At 42.4% G+C, this 21,511-nt stretch overlaps 1 protein-coding gene across 2 annotated transcripts in view; it reads left to right on the forward strand.

The window, feature by feature from the left end:
- Positions 1 to 21,511, forward strand: part of nectin3a (nectin cell adhesion molecule 3a) — a 143,603-nt gene that overhangs the window by 89,109 nt on the left and 32,983 nt on the right. The window contains exon 2 of one of the 2 annotated variants that reach the window (XM_034168354.1): positions 4,784 to 5,134. In XM_034168354.1, the coding sequence (XP_034024245.1) occupies positions 4,784 to 5,134 (351 nt within the window). The remainder of the gene's footprint in view (positions 1 to 4,783; positions 5,135 to 21,511) is intronic. The other variant, XM_034168355.1, reaches the window with a different exon arrangement.

Raw genomic sequence — 21,511 nt, forward strand, 5'->3', positions numbered from 1 at the left:
AACGAGAAGAGAATTGACAACAATTGTTGTGAGAGAAGAGAGAGGAGCTGCAATCAGCATTTTTTTTTCCTGTGCTCTTTTTGAGCGTGTAGTTTTTACTGCATTGTGTACACGGTATAAAACAATCCTGCGTGATTTATACTGCGGGAACAATGGAACACAGCAAGAATCATAAATTGGCGTCAGGTAATGTGCATTGTGAGCGTGTGGCTTCCAGTCACATTGAGTACCATCCTGTTGCTCTGACTTGCACTGAAACCACTTAATTTCTGCGTCGAGCATAGGACCCCAAAAATTAAACATGTTTAATTTTTGGCATCCGATTTGCTTCGTCCTTTGCGCCCCTTGTGCTGTTGTGGAATTGAGATACATCATCTCGGCACTAGGTTGCTTCCACGCGGCGGCGTCATGATGACGCCCGACGCAACTTGAAGCAGCCCCGGTGTGAAAGGGGCTCTAATGCAAAGTTTGGTTGACGTCTGGTTGATTACGGTGAAACAGCGCAAAACAGTTTGAAATTAGCGCACCATGAAACATCATGCCAGCGGGCAGGTGTGCACGAACCCAGTGCGAGACTTCGTGCATGCGCCGGTGTCTTTTGAGCAGGAACAGTGCGAGGTGCACCACATGGCGCCGCTTATGTGGTATAAATAAATACCAGCCAGTACCTGTTTAACCACATCGCGCCACTTATGTGGTAGAAATAAAAACATAAAAACTATCCTGTACCCGTGGAACCACATCGTGCCGCTTATGTGGAATAATAAAAAAAAAACAACACCACCCACTAGATGCAAACTCGCACCTTTCAGAAGCTCTGTTTGCCAGTCAGAGACTTTACCACAGAGCTACGGAGCTGTTCTTTGAAAGCTGCGGGAATCTGCCTCATATCAGGAAGAGCATGGAAGTATTACAAAAAAATTTAAATCACACACCATATTAAAAACCCCACATTTATCAAGCGAGCAATACAAGTATAATCCCTTCTGTTCCTCTAGTGATGACCTATGGTCACAGACATACAGTCATGAAATGACATGAATGAGAAGCAGTTCACTTGTCTCATTCATGTCCACATCTGCTGGCGCACCTCCAACCGGCCACGAGTGCGTCATGTTGACGATGTGCCGCAGGACACCATGTCATGTGGAACAGAGCTCAAGTGGGTGACGTGACAGTGAGATCGCCTGCTGCATGTTCTGATCTGACGGTCCGTTTCAACCTGGGAGCTGCCTGTCCGTGTGTGCGCCGTGCATGTGCGCGCTCGCTGTAGCACGTCGCCACAGTGATATGTTTTTATTTATGTCTACTTGATAACAGCAAACAGACATGCACGTCACAGTGGGCAGTTGTTTGTCCATGTTCATCCAAACACAGTACGTGGTGTCCAGCTGGGATGTCCAGATCCACAGATTTCCACAGCTGCTTCAGTGGGAGGACACACCACCTGTCATCTCAGCGCACACACCAAAGCCACACTTGTGTGGGACTTAGAGAAATTTCTCTGCAAGTATGAAAGCGATTGTCTGCAGTCTGTTATCGTGCCAAGAGTGTGACTGGCCACACATTTTGTAAGTGCCATGCGAACGGTGTTAGATGTTCGTACGTGTCACCTGTATTTTGGCCGACACCTGCCACAAGAGAGTGCGATGGGTTCGCACAGCGCACACTCTGTCTTTCAGGTGCTTGTGTTGTGTGGGCCGCCGCAGGAGGTACTGCTGGCCCACCACCAGAGGGCGCCCTGCCTGAAGTGTGGGCTTCAGGCACGAGAGGGCGCTGCCGCCTCCAGGAACAGCCGAGGTGACAGCTATCACCCATCAACCATGACAGCTGTCACTGATCATCTACATCACACCAGGAATAAAAGCAGGAAGACACCTCCACCACATCGCCGAGATATCAACTTCATTGAGAGGTAATATCCTCAGCCGTTTGTGTGGTACAGTATAATCTGTATATTGTGAGTGTTTGCAGGAGTACTGGTCCCTCTGTCGGTGGAAGCTGAGTGAGTGCTGGATGGCACTCTTTTCCCCTGAGGAATCACTGCGGTACTCTGCAAGATATTGAGTGAGAGGTGGAGGTGGAATTCCCACCATAATTGTTACTGGGTGTACACACACCCACACTTGACTGTCTTTGTTTTCCGCCAGCAGTACCAGATCCGACACGCCGAGACGGTGGCCACCTGGGGACTTCGGGACTTCGCGGCTCCAGTATCCCTCGGGTTCGGTGGCGGTGGAAATCGTGTGGTTCCGGTTCGTCTCCAGACGGGCGTCTCCTATCGTCGAGCCTGCCCACACGACACCTTTATTGATTGACTTGTATTCATTCTGTAATCTGCTGTGTTTGGTTGTGGCATTCACAACAGTAAAGTGTTCTAATTTAACTCCTTCTATTGTCCGTTCATTTACGCCCCCTGTTGTGGGTCCGTGTCACTACACTTTCCCAACAGCTTGTGTGCGTAAATAGTTGTAGCAGTAGGTGTACGAAGCGTTGGAGGCAGGGACGACATTACACGGTTTGCACGCGATTCCTTCGTCATGTGCACTTGTGTGCACTTCGCACACAAGTGTGAAGCACAACTTTGTGTGCACAAGTGTGCACTTCGTCCAAACTTCGCACTATGTGTGAAGGGGCCCTAAAGTATGTCAAAAGTTGAAACATTCAGCAGCAGTTTATATAAGACGGCAGCACATGATGAAATATTCAGTTTTCAAATTATGATACATAGCAGTGAAAAAGAGAACTTATGGGTAAGGAGTATGCTGATCTTACCATCACTCCAATTCGCAAACATTTCAAACGGTGACATCACAGTTCCTGTACACTATCTGGCAACTTTGAACAGGCTGTGTACATGGAGTTAGTATTACGTGCATCAACAAATCCCACAATTAGGTGAATTGAATTTTTATATATATAGTTTGGGCTATGGGAATATCATAATGCAGTCAACGGCTGTCCCATCCACAAAGTAATACTCCTGGTTCCCCACTTAGTTTACAGTAACACTGGGAAATAGGTCAGGTCACAGTGAAGTCTGTTGTCCATAATCTAAGGATGAGAAACAAGTGAATGCAGAGGGAACAGTAGAAGTCCAGAAATGAGCAGGCGAGTCTTCCGGCCCTATCACACCTTCACAGTTTAGCCTGCATATGCAGATGTATGAAAAATACGCTGAATATGCTGGTATATGTCTATAAATTCTGGGTACGTTTTGTATAAGTTAAGAGCATGTTGAAACATGCTGTTATAAGGCATAGTCCTTACTGCGAGTTCATTGAAAATTTTGGACATGCACAATATTTCAACGCATGCCAGCATATGTCTCATATGTCCTCCTGCATACGCGGGCCATAAGTTGTAAGTTATACGATTGTTGACACACATTTCATGTAAGTTACTCATAACTCAAAATATGTCCATTGATGCTGTCCATTGATTGGCTCAACAACTGAGAGCTGCAGTCCTCATGTGAACAGTGACTGTTTCAAATATTGAAACCATTCACACATGGAAGTAAATATGAAGTCTTGATCTTACCTGTTTGTTTCAGTTGGATGAATCTGACTGAAACAACTTATCCACATAAGTGTCTTGATTTTGGAAAAAGACATCTGAAAATTCTTGAGTTCCTTGTCATGATTGAAGAAAATAGCATTTTAAAAGAAGTCTTTTGGTGGGTTGTCTGTTCCCAGTGTGTTTCTCAGTCTGATCCAGGGGGTGCTGGTGCTTTGTGCCAAGAGAAAAATGTACTTGTTTTAAAAGTTGAGTCATTCATTCACATCAGCATTTACCACAGACATCAGTCAATTCTTCAACATTTTGCACGCAATAAAAATAAATCCTATGAAGTACAAAGACAAAAATAAAAGTTAATTTAAAAAATTGAGAAAAATGGCAGGGGTGGTAGCCAAGTGGTTAGTGCTCTGGTGTCAGTGCAGAAGGTTCCTGGTTCAAACCCCACCCCTACAACATCTCTCCATGTCATGTGGAAGGGCATTTGGCATAAAACTCAACATGCACATCTACCATGGATCTTCGGTGGTGACCCCAAATGAAATTTAGGGAGCAACTGTGGGACTTGCTTACTTTTCAATTATTTATGAGAACATAAACACCACAACATGCTAACCAGTTAATTAACCTTACTGGATGGGGAAATAAAAAGCACTTAGCATGAGATGCTTTTTGTTGCTACTAAACAGGCAAAAACATCAGTTGAAGGGTCTGGTTGTACAAACATTCTCCCTGCAAACGTGCACATGTTTACCTCAGTGAACGTAAATAAACTTTTTATGACAGCCAGTTTTTACAGTTAGCCACTTACCTTATTCTTAGCCACGGACTAGCGCTGTTGTCCACTGACTAATTGCAAGTCGACTGCTGAGGAGGGACTCATTCTGTAATACCTAGTCCTTTATTGGCAGTGTAGACCCTAGGTAAATAGAGCCTAGTTTGAAAAATGCCAAACTTCCCCTTTAACATCAAATCCCAACAACATGAATCTGTATGTATGTGAAAGATGGATTAAATACAGAATGAAAATCTATCCATAACCCCAATCCATGTACCTGTTATTTGGATTTGGAGACATTTTATTTTTAATTTTTTTATTTGTGTTTTGTTTTGCTGGTTGCCACCTGAGAACACCTATAATCTCAAAACTCTAATGATAATCAGTAATGCAGTCATTGTGAAATGTTTAAGGTTAAATAATGTCTTGTGTATCTGCACTAACATGTTGCCTTTGTTAATCTGTGTCTGACTTGTGTTTTTTCAGCAGGTGTAAGCAGTAATCAGGTGGTTGTTCCTGACAAAGTGAATGCAGTGCTGGGGAAGAACATTACACTTGGCTGCAAAATCAACGTGGGCTCCAATCTCAGTCTCACACAGAGCTCCTGGGAACGTCGTCTTCCTTCAGGCACAATCACCTTGGCGGTTTTCAACCCAGAGTTTGGAACATCTGTCTCCCAAGACTATGCCAGGCGCATTTCATTTGTTTCACCTTCAGTGCGTGATGCCACCATTATGCTTGAAGGAGTTGGCTTTGCTGATGTTGGGTTCTACACTTGCAAAGTGGCAACGTTTCCTCTGGGCAACACACAAGCATCAACCACCGTGAATGTATTAGGTAAAGTAGACCTGTATGACATTTGTCTTTGTTGTCTTGAGTCCCTCTCTATACTTGTCTTTAAATCTCACTTTTCAAAGTAGAGCATTGTTGGTTGAGATTAAGCAAAGTTTAGGTGACCACTAAGTGTTTATCCTGAAGGAATAAATTACTTTCTAAATTGAGCTAGCTTTTAAATTGCTACCTGGATGGATGCCATACTCATTTAAATTCCTGCGTGAAGCTGCTGTTGTGTAGAAGAGGCTGCAGTGTGGTCCCATCTCACACTCATTCCACTGTCAGTCATTCTGAAAAACTGCTGTCTCAGGGTTAATTACAGTCCACATGGGATGTCAGACAGGTTACCTTTTGACATTTATAGGGTATCACAATTTTTACAACAAACGTACAAATTCTACATATTGTCTCATACTGTATAAAACATGATTTGAAGCCTCTGATCTACTTGGAGGACTGCTTTTTCCACTGCTTAGTGAAATTGAGTAAAATGGTGTAACATTCCTCACTCAGTATTGATAGATGGTCAAGCTTGTGTGTTTGAAGATGAATAAGTTTATTGCAACTTGTCTGTTCCATAAAACTAGTCAGATACCATTCAGAAACCTTTAAATTATTCTTTAGCTAAATATCCAATTTTTTTTGCATATTCACACATTTTGAAATTTCTGCCAAAGTGTTTTGCAAAGTGTTTTGCCGACAACTTGTCAGCAGCTGCTGAATGTAACTGAAGTAACTGTTCATTACTTCCTCTGTTTACCACACCCTTTTCCCTACAGCCCAACCCAGTGTCACTTTTTTTGTGCATCATCATGAAAAGTGCTCATTTTCGTGACAGTTTTTAAAATTTTGATATTTATAATCCTCCCCTACTCCTAACTCCAACCATAGCGTAAGTGTCTACCCTCCCCAAACCCTAAATATAACCCCACAGACCCCCCTGTTACCCCACATTTCCTTCCCCCATCACAAAATTAATTTGTGCCTCTGTCACGCAAAGTGCCCCATTTTTGTCCCCCGCCACAAACTCATAGATTAATGTACTTTTCGTAGCCATTCTCATGAACTGCCGTGAGACTGGGTTGCAGCCAGTGGGTGAGACATCACAACGTGTGGGGAGTCACTAAGACAGTCAGTCACACACTCACTCAGTCAGCGGCATTTCAGTTGTGAGCGAGATTACCTCGGTTGTACTGGCCTGAATGTCACTAAATGTGGTATGTGGCGTACTCATAGTGACCCCAGGAAGCCTGTGAGTTTTGTGATCAAAGGTCAATATCACTGGTGCATACTTTCTAAAAATCCTGTGAGCACAGTAACTTATTTTTTATCTGCCTGATTGTTGCCAAATTTGGTTTGTGTGGTTAGTTGTATTGAGCCCAACTAGCTGCTTGGGTTTTGGGGTAAAAAAAATCAAACGTCAAGGTCACCAGAGTAAACTTTGTAAAATTATGAGAGGGCAATAACTTATTTCCTAATTGCCTGATTGCCACCAAACATGATACAGTTTGTGGGTTAGGCATGGTGACCCCATGTAGTCTTATGGATTTGGGGGACAAGAGGTCAAAATCACTGACTTGCACTTTCTAATGACTTCTGCAGAAAACTGTCACTTATCAGTGTTTGCCCAGGGTCAGTGCAGACTATGTGATTGTTTCTTTTAGCATGTCCACAAAGGAGACATTTCATAGACTTAAACCGCAGCAGAATAACACTAAAGTAAAAACAAATGCGATAAACTAATAGTCATCTGTGGCCACAGGTGCTCCCTGTTGTCCTCTGAAGTGCCCATGTTCCTAAGGTCTGAAGGAGACAGTAACTTCTTTAAGCCCTGGTCCCACCGATAATGAACGATGAATAATGAGCCACGCAGACAGGCTATTTGGCTCTGCACTCTCGTGCTCTTTGTCGTGACAATCCCACCCACTTTGTTTGGCTGGATTGCCGTGCTTTGTGCACTGGACACAGTATATAAATAATTATTTCATAGCAGATTAATTATTTTCACTCAGAAAACACCTGTTGAAAACACCTCTTATCGCTTATGGAATCACAGATGACCGTTTCAGTTGCTGCTTTTTTTTTTCCTCTCTTTCTCCTGCACTTCAGGAGGTGGAGAACATATTTGGAACAGTCTAATTATTGTATGTTTATACAAGCGAAGCATCGCACAGCGGCGCAAAGCTCGCTCTCATGGGAGACAAAGGCACAAACCTGGAAATGGCACAAAAAAATCTGCCCAGTGGAGAAAAAAGCCACAAACTAGACAACGTTGTCGTAAAAAGCCACAAACCAACGGTTGACGAAGCTACAAACCGGAAGAGCTTCCCTTGTTCATGTCTGCGACAAAAACATATTTTTGTAATGACTTGGTAAAACAGTTGCATGTTCATTCCTTCTTATGAGCAGCTGTATAAAAGTATGTTTATGATAGATTTAACATTCACTCGCATGCAGTGTTTTAATTGTTTGCGCAGTGTTCATATATGTGGCTCATTATTCGAATAATCACTAAAATTTCAGACAAATCCATACGTGGCTCATTATTCATGGCTTTATTGTTCGGTGTGGTGACCAGGGCTTTAACTTTTACAACATGTGCATTCACACATCACTGTGCTGCTCATGTACAGGAGGATATATAGTCATCCAGTTGTAAGCGTAAAAGAGTCTTTAAACGCTGCTGTTCACCATGCACTTGCTCTGAAGGGGGAGGAGCAGGAGCCTTCTGTTATATCATGGAAGTCTAACACAAGTTAGATGTTTCAACTCCACGTATTATTTATAATGTTTCAACATGCCCAGAGACAGAATTTAGGGATATTGAGGTGGTTAATGTGGCCTGGGAAAGGGGGGTCTTGGGGTCCCATGGTTGAGCTGTTGCTCCCGCGACCCGGTCCCAGATGCGCGGTTGAAGATGAGTGAGTGTAAGTAACTATAGATATAGTGCATCCATTTTTTTATGTTACAGCCTTATTCCAAAATGGATGAAATTCTCCCCATCTGAAAATTTATTTTTAAAAAAACCTAAGAAATCACTGTATTCACAGTATTCACAGCCTTTGCCATGAAGCTCAAAACTGAGCTCAGGTGCCTCCTGTTTCCACTGACCATCCTTAAGATGTTTCAACAGCTTAATTGGAGTCTACCTGAGGTAAATTCAGTTGGTTGGATATGATTTGGAAAGGCAAACACCTGTCTACATATAAGGTCCCACAGTTGACAGTGCATGTCAGAGCACAAACCAAGCACAAAGTGAAAGGAATTGTCTGTAGACCTCCGAGACAAGATTGTCTTGAGGCACAAATCTGGGGAAGAGGACAGAAACATTTAGATTGATAGATAGGTAGAAGACAGACAGACAGATACTTTATTAATCCCAAAGGTAATTAATTATGTGGCAGTCTGTCTCTCCCAGTCACACAAGTAAAAAACACTCATGTTAAAAGTACATATAATAGCAATAAATAATACAGCAATATTAAATCAAAGGCAAAGTAAAAGGAGGTTTACAGCCTGATGGTGCAAGTAGGGCTGCTCGATTATGGAAAAAATCAGTATCACGATTATTTAGGTAAATATTGAAATCACGATTATTCAAACGATTATTTTTTTTAGTTACACAATGCATTTATTCAGCATTTCTCTCACTCTAAAAAAAAAAATTGTTATAGACAATGTGCGCAAAACCTCCAAATTGAAAATGTACTGTACCTTACCTGTATAAAACATAAAATGAATAAAATAAATATTAAAAATATCATATTATATATTATTTTTCTGTTTTCTTCTCCCTTCCCTGTTGTCACTGACCAGTTGGTCAGTGTCTTTGGTCATCTCCCTGACTTGTGCTACTAGGACATAGTGCGGCTGCATTGTTTTTGTTTCAATTTATGTTCATTAGCTTGTGTTTTTGTCATCATTCCCTTGACCACGTCTCCTTATCTCCTTTTGGAGAAATTTATCCGTTCATTTATTGTTAAAATATAAAATGAAACAGCTTTTTTTAAAATAATAAAATAGTTGCTGTTGAAAGAGCCTTTTATTTAGAAGCAGGTGATGTATGCTGAATTCTCGGGACCAGATGAAGGTCTCTTCTGCAGCTTTGAACTCTAGTGCTGTTTCTTTCAACTGGACGTGGTGTTCAGCTCATCAATGGAAGTTTGGTTGTCTGCCAGCAAATGTTCCTGATTAGGACAAATAAAAATATTTCTTTAAATATAAAGAAACACTAAACAGTTTATATATAAAAAAGGGAAAAAACGGGGAAAAAACAATGGAAAAAAACGCCCGAAAAAATAAGTTATTTAAAGTTAAGCTTTTGTGGCGTCTGAAAAAAGCTGTAGCTTTTTTGGTAAAAATAAAAAAGACTGAACCATTTACAAATTAAAGCATTCACTCATATCAACTGTGCTAAAAGGCTAAGCTAATGTTAGCCGATCATTAAACTTTCACAGCAGTTCAGTAAACGTCATATTTTATTTTTACATTATTCTCACCTTGATAAAGCTGCAGAACTAAACTCCATTGGGCAAACTGGGACTTCGCATATATCAAAAGTGGGAGATTTCGGACTGAGTGGGTCTGCTCCATCACCCCGGCTGCCTGACTCGCTCTGCCCAGGAATGATGCCTGAAGGCCGGCTTCTCCGTGCGGATTGGCTCGCTGTCGCGGTTCGATCGATATCCCACCAAGTCATCAGTCCTCAGTCGGTCGGCGTCACTCCGAAAAGTAGCTGAAAAAAAGCTTCTCCCAGCAGGGTGATGGGAGAATCGTTCTACTGTGTTTTTTAAAGCTTTTTTGTGGTTCAGGCGACGCAAATTCAAGAAGGTGATCGCTGAACTTTTTTCAGGTTGTGGAAACAGCCAGAGTGTGACGTAGCAATCCTTCCCCCTTGCCGCTTCCGAAGCGACGCATCTGACATCATGCGTCTTGGGACACGTTGACGGATTGGCCTGATGAAAGGCCCTTAAATAGTTTCACTCGATTATACGAGTTTGGAGATCGTTTGATACAAATATCAATATCGCGATCGAAATTCGGTTAATTGCACAGCCCTAGGTGCAAGGGACAAAGAATTCTTCAGTCTCTTAGTGGAGTACCTCACTGAGAGGAATTTGTTGTTCACAGTGGCTCTGATTGGGCCCTGATCTTGAAGAGCATCTTCTGTTCCACCACCTTCTCCAGAGTCCAGACACAGTCTAATCACAGAGCCCGCCTTCTTAAAGAGCCGGTTCATCCTGAGGATGTCCTTTTTCTTAGTAATGCCCCCAGCACACAACACCATTAAAAAAAGACACTGGACATAATAGACTGATGAAACATGTACAGAAGCTTCAAACGGACCCTAAAAGAGGCCAGCCTTCAAAGAAAATACATCCAGCTCTGCCCCTTCTTGTACACAGCGTCCATATTTGCTGCCCAGCTTAGCCTGTTGTCCAGCTGCAGCCCCAGGTACTTGTAGGTGCAAACCACCTCCACCTCTCATCCATCAATAGTAATTATGGGCTGCAGAGAGCTTGGCCTCCATCAGAAATTGAACACCACCTCCTTCATTTTGGTGATGTTCAGCAGGAGCATATTCTGCTGACACCACCTCCCAAAATCCTTCACCAGGCCGGCCCCAAATACTCTCCCTCCTCACCCTCCCTAATACTGCTGCTTTGAAGGTCCCAATAAGCACAGTGGCCTCCACCATCCATAAATGTAAGAAGTTCGGATCCACCAGGACTCCTTCTTGAGCTGGCTGCCTGTCTAAACTGAGTGAATGGTTGGAGAAGGACCTTAGTCAGGGAGGTGGCCAAGAATCCAGTGGTCACTCTGTTGGAGATCCAGCATTCCTCTGTGGAGAGAGGAGAACCTTCCAGAAGGGCAACCATCTCTGCAGCAATCCACCAATCAGGCCTGTATGGTAGAGTGGCCAGACGGAAGCCACTGCTTAGTAAAGGCACATGGCAGCCTATGTGGATTTTTCCAAAAAGCACCTGTAGGACTCTGAGACCATCAGAAACAAAATTCTCTGGTCTGATGAGACAAAGATTGAACTCTTTGGTGTGAATGCCAGATCTCATGTTGGAAGAGAAAACCAGACACCATCCCTACAGTGAAGCATGGTTTTGGTAGCATCATGCTGTGGGGATGTTTTTCAGTGACAGGAACTGAGAGATTAGTCAGTATGGAGGGAAAGATGAATGCAACAGTGAACAGAGACATCCTGGATGAAAACCTGCTCCAGAGCGCTCTTGACCTCAGACTGGAGCAATGGTTCATCTTTCAGCATGACAATGACTCTAAACACACAGCCAGAATATGAAAGGAGTGACTTCAAGACAACTCTGTGAATGTCTTTGAGTGACCCAGCTAGAGCCCAGACCTGAATCCAGTTGAACATCTCTGGAGAGATCTGAAAATGGCTGTGCACTGACACTCCCTGTCCAGTCTGATGGCGCTTGAGAGGTGCTGCAAAGAGGAATGGGCAAAACTGCCTAAATATAGGTGTGTCAAGCTTGTGGCATCACATTCAAGAAGATTTGAGCTGTAATTGCTGCCAAAGGTGCGTTAACACAGTATTGAGCAAAGGGTGTGAATACTTATGTACATGTGATTTCTTAGTTTTTAATTTTTAATAAATTTGCCCAAAAAAATCATTTTGTCACTATGGGGTGTTGTGAGTAGAATTTTGAGGGGAAAAAAATGAATTTACTCCATTTTCTAATAAGGCACTCTTGACCTCTGATCCACCAATATTGTGGAAAAACTGTGCTGTGAATACTTTCCAGGTTGCACTGCACTTATAGCTAAAGGATGGCTGTGTCCCATGCTCATTATAGAGTGTTGGAGATGCGCTGCTTAGAGTAACACAGATGGTGAGTGATGGGATAGCTCCTTTCCTCACTGCCTTATACCATCCCTAACTATGTGTCAGGTGCCCCCTACTGCTGGGTGGGCAAGAGGGGAGCATCAGGTGGCAGTCCCAGCCCGGTCTTGAATCAGTGACCTTCAGCACAGAACGGCAATGCTTTAACCACTAAGTCACATCTAAGGGTATATACAGGCCAAACAAACGTAACACTGCTCTGCAGTAAAACACTACCACCCTCAAGGCATTTGAGGTTATTTGTTCTACACTCCTTCCCTTCAGGTGGAAGGATTAAGGCCTGACATTTCTCACTAATCTTGTGAAGATTAGCTGTCCACATTCAATCAGCATCAGTCTGCAGGCTGAGGACCTGATTTGTGAAGTTTAAGTACTGAAGAAGCAGATGACAACCTTGTCAATGTGCAGTGTTTAAAGTGTGCTGTGTGTTTTGTGTTATGGTATTATAATCCAAAGTAATACTTCTGGTGGATTTTGCAAATGTGCTGGTTCTCTGGTGTCTGTGTACTTTATTGCTCTTTGGTCAGGCTTTTCAAAATCTGATGAATAATGAGCACAACATTCACATTAAATACCAGTTAGCATCAAGTCGACGCACATCTAGTGACTTATGGTTTTGTCTAAATGACAGATAAAGAGCAGTTGGTATGCTTATTTGTGGAATGCCGCAGCAACAGGTCACACAAGCACTTCTTGTTATTGTCCTCACTATTTCAAAATTGTAAGGTCAATGCGTCAAAACAGGAAGCACAAATGGGCAATCACATGTAACTATGAATATGTAATGTCCATAAAGATCATTTCATAGTCTTCTGTTAGACATTTTGCTCCATGTATATCAGAGCTGTACAAAATTCAGAATTTAATAGACCTTTGTTTCATTCTGAGTGCTCACGGACAGCAGTACATAAATGTCATAGGACTAAGCATGAACTCCCAACTCTGTTGCCGGTGTAGGGTGCAAAACATTAAATGCATATTTGTCCAAAACATGTGCAAGGAAGCTAAGGTTGCATGCCGGTGAAGGAGGACCTGATACCTTCTACAGTATGAATACCTGATGGGTGAGGCCAGACTGGTCACATCAGCATAATGCTCATCCACTTATTTTCGTCACGAGCAGAAAGCTGAATGACAGATCACTGTAAACACTAATTGTGAATAAATCACGCACTGTGACTCTAATAAAGCTTTTTCAGATTTTAAAATAAATGATTTTTTGTTTTTTATCTGTGGTGGAACAAAGTGACAGCAGGACAGGAAACACACTCAGAGTACCGTATTACACTGAGGGACTTCTTCAAAAACGTTGCATTTATTCACAATTTCCACAATAAGGAATTAAAGTATTTCTAAAACAAGCACATCTTATTTGGACACCAGTGTATCTGTGATGCTGGATCAGAATTCTGCAGTCTGCCTGAGAACACTAAAAAGTCTGCTGTTTTTCCAGTTTTATTGTTCAGATTATCACATCTGGGGCACGTTTAAGGGATTTTGTCCACCCTTCTTTGGGCAAGTTATGGACATTTGCCACAGGGTTATCCATAGATTAAGCGTCCACGCGAAGCCTGCATGTCTGCATTGAAAGGCTTTACACCCCACGTCGTTGCACATGAGTGACTTGCAGATTACTCAGCACGCATGCACCAACAACGGTCTATTGAAAATGACTCTTGAATTACAATTCAGTTCTTGGATTTGAGTCACCTTTTTAAGTACACTGTTATTATTTTGAACACAACTAGTGTTTCAACACAAGTAGTGTTTAATTCAAGTTTGTGACACACACAGACACACCTTGCACCTCCCATGACATAGCAGACAAACCGTTTTGAAGGCACATTCATTTTTGATTTAGTAAACGTTCAATAAATAATTTTCAGTTATGTGTCTTACTTTGTGCCTACCTCAAAATCACTGATTATATTTCATTTTGTGATTTTGGTCATTAACATAGGCAAAATCCTCATTGACATACTGCTGTCTAGGTCATGTCCCACTGCTGTCATGTGTGCAGTTATTCTGAGTAAACCAAACACAATACCTTCACTGATCAAACATACACAATTTTATAATGCCCCACCTTATTTATTATAGTTTTATGGAATATTAGTAAATCAGGCACATATAATGTTCACTTCAAATACACTGTTCTTTGGTGTTAACTGCCAAGAAGTCTCTTAAATAAAGGTGTTATCAGCTGTTTTCATTCATTTAATTTTGATTGTTTTTCTTTTCATTTTTATTAATAGATCTGTAGTACTATTAAGATACTTGTGACTACATATATATCAAACACTTGTGAAACACTCACTCATTTGAAACTTTGGTGATTCTGATGAACGTCCTCCTGCAGCAGAAAGGATGTATGAGGGCCTTCACATCTGAAATGAAAGTAGCGTTGGTGTTGTTGTTCAAACTGACTGCTTGCAACACTGCAATTCCATTTCTGAGATCAGTAAAAGTAATGTTTATCTGTCTATCACCTTTAAAATGATTTATACAAAACTGATGAGATTTTAAGGAGGTGATGGCTTGATGTTTAGAGCAGTAGACATTTGACCACAAGATCTGTGGTTCAATTGCTTGTCAGAGAAGCAATTCACTAAGGAGTCCTGAGGAAGGTCCTTAGCTGCCAAGGTTGCAGTGTTTAGTTGAGCACTAACATGGCAGCACTCTGACATCATCGTGTATGTGAATTAGTGAATGTGGTGCGTTCACTGTAAAGCACTTTGAGCATCTGCATACACACAAAGCACATATAAAATGCCGTTCGTTTATCTTGTCTGTAAATTGTGTTTATGTGTTCATGTTTACTTAAATATGGGGCCACTGGATAGACACAAAACACCTCTCTCTGAGGACATGAGCATAAACTGTCTATGGTCAGCATATGTTTTCAAGCACTAAATAATAGGTGGTTTGATTGCAGTCAGTTAGTGCTGACTATTGGAGATTGCACTGTAGGCAAGTAGTTGCTTCTGCCCCCTCTAGAATTGAAGGAGACTCTGATGACAAATGAGAGGTGCATTAAGTGCTACTGTGACAGCCACAGTTGTCTGGCACCAGACATGGTTCAGTTACAGCTTGTTCTCCACACTGACCAACTTTCCCAGCCCCCCTCCCCCCCAAGAAGGAGATTGATTTAAAAAGATATGAAAATTCAGGTTGCAATTTGCCAGAAGGCACAGAACAGACTCACATCTAGATTTTAACTGTTTATGTTTGAGATAATAAATTCTGCCTTTGTCACAATCCCAAGAAGCTTTAAATGTTAAAGCAACAGCAAAGGTTACACTGTGCCCAATTTCTCCACACTGTTAAAAAAAAAAACTCATTGTCTTTTGTTGGGAAAGTGTAGTGACACGGACCCACAACAGGGGGCGTAAATGAACGGACAATGGAAGGAGTCAAATTATAACACTTTACTGTTGTGAATGACACAACCAAACACAGCAGATTTCAGAATGTGCAAAAGTCAATCAATAAAGGTGTCGTGTGGGCAGGCTCGACGATAAGAGACGCCCGTCTGGAAACGAACCGGAACCACACGATTTTCCACTACCACCGAACCGAGGAATACTGGAGCCGCCAAGTCCCGAAGTCCCCAGGTGGCCACTGTCTCAGCGTGTCGGATCTGGTACTGCTGGCAGAAAGCAAAGACAGTCAAGTGTGGGTGTGTGAACACCCAGCAACAATCCTGGTGGGAATTCCACCTCCACCTCTCACTCAATACTTGCAGCGCGTCCTCAGAGGAAAAAGAGTGCAGTATTGCACAGCCTCCACAAAAGGACCGGTACTCCTGCAAACACTCACAATAAACAGATTTTCAGTATTACCACAAAGGCTGAGGATATTACCTCTAGATGAAGATGATATCTCGGCAGTGTGGTGGAGGTGTCTTCCTGCTTTTATTCCAGATGTGGGTTGGTTGATTAGTGACAGCTGTCACGGATGATGGGTGACAGCTGTCATCATGGCTTGTTCCTGAGGCGGCAGCGCCCTCTCGTGCCTGAAGCCCGCACTTCAGGCAGGGCGCCCTCTGGTGGTGGGCCAGCAGTACCTCCTCTTCTGGCGGCCCACACAACAGTCTTTACTAGGAATGGGTATTGAAAAGATATTATTGATATTGATGCCATTCTCCGTTCCGCTTATCAATCCGATTCTGTATCGAGTCCCTTATAATACCTCCTGTGAATTTTCTGTGTACAAAAAGTAGGCTTGACAGGTTTTCTATGTCAACAACATTTTATTAAGTCTTAACGTAAATAAATGTAAAATTGGTAACTGGATCCTTGATCTCTGGGACAGGTTCATACTGGAGTGGGCAAGACTTTATTTAGGGCATTGTTTTGGTGATTAGGTATGTCCTTGTGTATTGTAATACATATTCCAGAAAAAGGCAAGAGCTTCTCTCAGAATTTAGATGAATAGGCCTGAAACAAGATGAGCAGCAGCATTTTGAACAAGTTGGAGGCGCGCAAGACAAGATGGGTTAACACTTGCTTAAAGTGCATTACAGTAATCAAGTCTGGAGCTGATGAAAGCATGAATGGCTGTCTCAAGATCACATCTGCTGAGAAGGGGCTTTACTTTAGCCAGAAGACATAGCTGGAAAAACAACCTTGCTTTGACAACAGTTTATTTGTTGATCGAACCTCAGACAGCTGTCAAATATCACTCTCAAATTCTTGACAGCTGGTTTTAAATAATTAGCCAGAACACCAAAGTCTGATGGTACAGCTGGCATGCCAGAATGTCCAAACACAATGGTCTCTGTTTTAACATCATTCAGGTAAAGGACATTTGGGGACAGCCACTGCTTTACATCATGAATACAATTAAATAATGAATTCAGTGGATCGCTTCCATTAGTCTTCATAGGCAGATAGATTTGCAGATCATCTGCATAACAATAAAAGGACATGTTGTGCTCAGCTATAATTGACCCAGACGGCAACATGTGCAATAAAAATAGAATATGGCCAAGAATAGAACCCTGTGGCACTCCACAACAAAGAGGAGCAGTTGATGAGGTGAGGTCACTAATCCTAATGGAAAAGCTCCTGTCAGCCAAATAGGATTTAAACCACTTAAGTACAGTACCATGAATGCCAGCAAGATGTTCTACTCGGGAAACAAGTACTGTGTGATCGAGCGTCAAAGGCTACTGTGAGGTGCAACAGAACCAACACAGCAGGATTCCCTGCATCCACAGACAGAGTGATGTTATTATGTACCGTTAAATGTGCTGACACAGTGCTGTGTCGTGATCTAAATCCAGTTTAAATTTTTTCAAAGATGTGATTGTCTTCTAAAAATGACTGTAAATGTATAAAAACAATCTTTTCTAACACCTTGGAGAGAAATGCCAGATGTGAGACAGGGCTAAAATGGGAAAAAACTGATGAGTTGAGGTGAGGATTTTTTTAAGAAGGTGTTGAATCACAGCATGTTTAAAAGCAGCTGGAACAGACCTTGAACTACGACAAGAGTTGAGAAAAGTTAGGAGACCTGACCCGACAGTATTAAAAACCTCTTTCAGCACCTTAAGTAGCTGGAACAACATCTAAATGACAACTTGAAGGTTTTGTGAGTTTCACTACCTCGCTAAGGACCCCTTCACACATAGTGCGAATATGTACAACTCGTGGCAACTCCCATCAGAACAGCTCGTATGAGTGTACCACGAAACATCGTGCTGACGGGCAGGCGTGCACAATGCCAGTGCAACGGTTCGTGCACATGGGAACACAGTGCCAGCAGCTGCACGATGTGTAACCACATTGTGCAGCTGCTGTGAAAATAAAAAACTTAAAAATACATGCCACCCACGGGATTTGAACCCACGCTTTCCAAAAGCTCTGGTTGCCAGTCAGAAGCTTTACCACTGAGCTACCATTGCTGGCCTGTGAAAGGTGCAGGAAACTGCCTGATTTCAGGAAGGACATGGACGTATTTAAAAAATAGATAAATAAAATCACACACCGTATAAAAACATCACATTATATTGAATCCCTCTTATCAAGCGGGCAATATAAATATGATCCGTCTGTTCCTCTATAGATGACCAATGGTCACTGACATGCAGTCATGAAATGACATGAATGAGAAGCAGTTCGCTCATGTCATCATATCCACATGACACGTGTCCAGCCGGCCCGTGCGCATGTCCTGCCAGTGTGCCACAGGAAAGACACTGCGTCATGTAGAATAGAGCTCACTTGGGTGACATGACATTCAGATTGCCCACTGTGTGTTATGATCTGAATATCCGTTTCAACCTTGGGGCAGCCTGTCAATGGTGGACACGCACATTCGCTGCAGCCCGTCACCACAGCTATATATGTTTTTATTTATGTCCATGTGATGACAGCAAGCAGACACATGCGTGTCACAGTGGTCAGTTGTTAGTCCATGTCCGTCCAAACACAGTACATGTTGTCCGGCTGGGATGTCCAGAACAACAGATCTTCACAGGTGCTTCTGTCGGCGGCAACACCTCCTGTCAGTTCAGCGCACAGTCCAAAGCCACACTCGTGGGACACTTAGACAAATTTCACTGCCAGCACGACAGCGATTGTCTCCTGACTGTCCTGTGAATAGTACAAATGGCCAAACATTTTCTAAGTGCCATGTGAGCGGTGTTAGATGTTCATGTGTGTCACCTAGAATTTGGCCAACACCTGCCACGAGAGGGTTTGATGGGCTCTCACAGTGCACACTCTGTCTTTCAGCTGCTGGTGTGCACAAATAGTTGTAGCAATATGTGTAAGAGGCAGCTGCGATTTTACATGTTTTGCACAGGATTCCTGCTTCATGTGCACTTTATGTGCAAATCCACCAAATTCACACTATGAGTGAAGGGGCCCTAAGGAACGAAAGAGAAATGGGCTCAAACTGCTCAAGCACAGCAGAATGTGCACGAGTAACAGACAATTCAATGTTGCATTTATGATCAGAATTCTGTCAGACTGACAAGAATTTGTCAATGAAAAACTGAAGAAACTGCTCACAGGTCATGGTTGTAGCATCTGCCAAAACAGAGGTACATATGTTTACAACTGAGTTTATAGTCTGAAATAACACTCTGGGACGAGGACAACTGCTGGAAATAATACGAGACATACTGAGATATTGCCTCCTTCACAGCCTTCTGGTAGTCAGCAAGACTGTCCCTCAGATTATCCAGAGATACCTGTAGGGTGTAGGCCAGGTCCAAATTGTGTTGGTCCATCCACTGATTGCGTTAGTCCTAAATAGTTCAAAAGGCTTTTAACATTATCAGCCAGCAGATGGAGAAGAAGTCATTCAGGATGAAAGTCTTTTGTGTAAGTGATCTGGTGTTGATGAGCACCACACGCCCATCAGTCTGCTGGGAGTCATGACTGAGTGGGAGGTTCCACTGAACCCGCTCCGTCTGCAGATCCTCACCGGCCGGTGATGAGGAAATAGACACCCATCATCCTGGACAGCTGGCCGGAGCCAGCAATAACTAACCGCCAGGGAACACCAGTGCCTTTACTGCGCATGCGTCATTTCAGAGCTCAGGAGCATAATTTCTGAGCATCACTAGCAATTCACTGAATATCACAACGTTTCTGCTTAAAACTGCACTCCAGTCATCATCTATCTCAGCGACAGATATCTGAAGCTTTTGTACAACAATCATTTCCACATAAATTCAGCATTATTTTGTAATAAAAGGCGGCAGACCAATCAGAGCGCAACAGCTGTAGTTGCGCCTACATCATTTCAGAGTGTCAGTAGCGACTCACCGATTGTTGCTTTGTTTCTGCTTAAAAGGGCCTAGTTTATGCTTAAAACCAACTTTAGAATAAGAATGTAAGAGGTTTTACCTTGTCATCTGATGGTTAATAATCACATTAATCCCTTTGTTTTGGGTGTAGAGAGTAGACATGCTGCTGTGGTCCCAAATGACGCATGCGCAGTGAAGGCAGGACAGACCAATTTTTAGGGGGGACCATTCGGTCTATGACACCGGACATCATGGCAGCCATACAGTGTGAAGAATCCAGCCAATAAATGTCTATGAACGTGTACAAAGGACGAAGCTGGCTTTGAGCCGAACACAGACGCCTCCTCTATTCTTGTGTCTTCTGTGGTGATGAATACGAGATAACATACAGAGCGGCCGGTGTAGGTAAGTAGGTACAGATGCCATGAAAGGCAGTGGCGGCGGCATTGTCTGCCAGAGACAAAAATAGCCAGGATTTCCACAGAAACATCAACATCGATGAGAGTCTCATGATCATAAACCAAAAAAAAAAAAAAAATGATTTATTTATTTTTATTTTGATTTTTTCGTGGAGTAATGGCCGCCTCCATAAGGGCTTATATCACTGTTTCATTTTGTTAAAATGAAGAGCAACAAAACATATTTTAATAGTGTCAGGTTTTCTGTTGGGTATGAAGTCTGATGATAATATCACTTTAATGTCAGTTTTCAATTTTTACCACCTGCTGCAAGTACAAGGACCCACCAGATGTTATTTTATCTTTAACACAGGCAGGGACAGACATGCAGCAAGAGATGGATTATTTACGCACAGAGTCACTTGGTTTTAATGAGGTAACCATGAACAATTTGTGTGATACTACAGAAAGAAATTAATCTATAACCTCACAAAAAGTTAACTTAGTTAAAAGTTAATCATAGGCATTTTCCAGTTTTAATACAACACTACACAAAACACAAAAATTCAGTTTTAGCTTTAATTTAAGAAAAATAACCTGTGTTAACAATGAAAAATAATCACATTCCATGTCATCAATTATAGTCTGCTGCTGGAGATGACAGGAATTCTCCAATGATGACTAATATGACAGTTTTTCTGCTGCAAACATGTGAATTCAGCAGTACGACTATTTGAACAAGCTAATTGACTGTACTAATTCTTCTAACACACACACACAAATCCACTACACCATAACCCATCTGGAGGCATGAAGAGCTGTTAGGATGAAAAGCTGGACAAATTTGTGACGCGATTTTTCGCTGGTCTGAAGAACTACACAAAGTCTTTTTTTTTTTCTTTTTTTTTTGGCAGTGTCACAGACTACATCGTCAGAATTATTTTTGAACTATCTAACTGTTTTTCTAAGATGAATGAGAACAATTCTGGACTCCTATTTAAAGTTCATGTTGGATTGTTGACATCAAAGCTGTTGTGAAAGTGTAGTGACACGGACCCACAACAGGGGGCGTTAATGAACGGACAATGGATGAGCCAAAAAGTAACAATTTAATGTTGTGAATTGCACAATGAAATACAGACAATCACAGAATTTGTATGCAGTCAATATACAAAGGTGACGTGTGGGCAGGCTCGAGGATAGAAGACGTCTGTCCAGAGAAGAGCCGGATCCCACACGGCTTCCAAACAGAAACAGTTAATGGTGGGTGTGAGAAGACACACCCAGTAATCGTCCCTTGCTCAGTTCCTCCGGGAGGGAGAACCTCCACCTCCAGAAACAGA

Source organism: Thalassophryne amazonica, chromosome 4 (assembly GCF_902500255.1).
Source record: "Thalassophryne amazonica chromosome 4, fThaAma1.1, whole genome shotgun sequence".
Lineage (NCBI taxonomy): Eukaryota > Metazoa > Chordata > Actinopteri > Batrachoidiformes > Batrachoididae > Thalassophryne > Thalassophryne amazonica.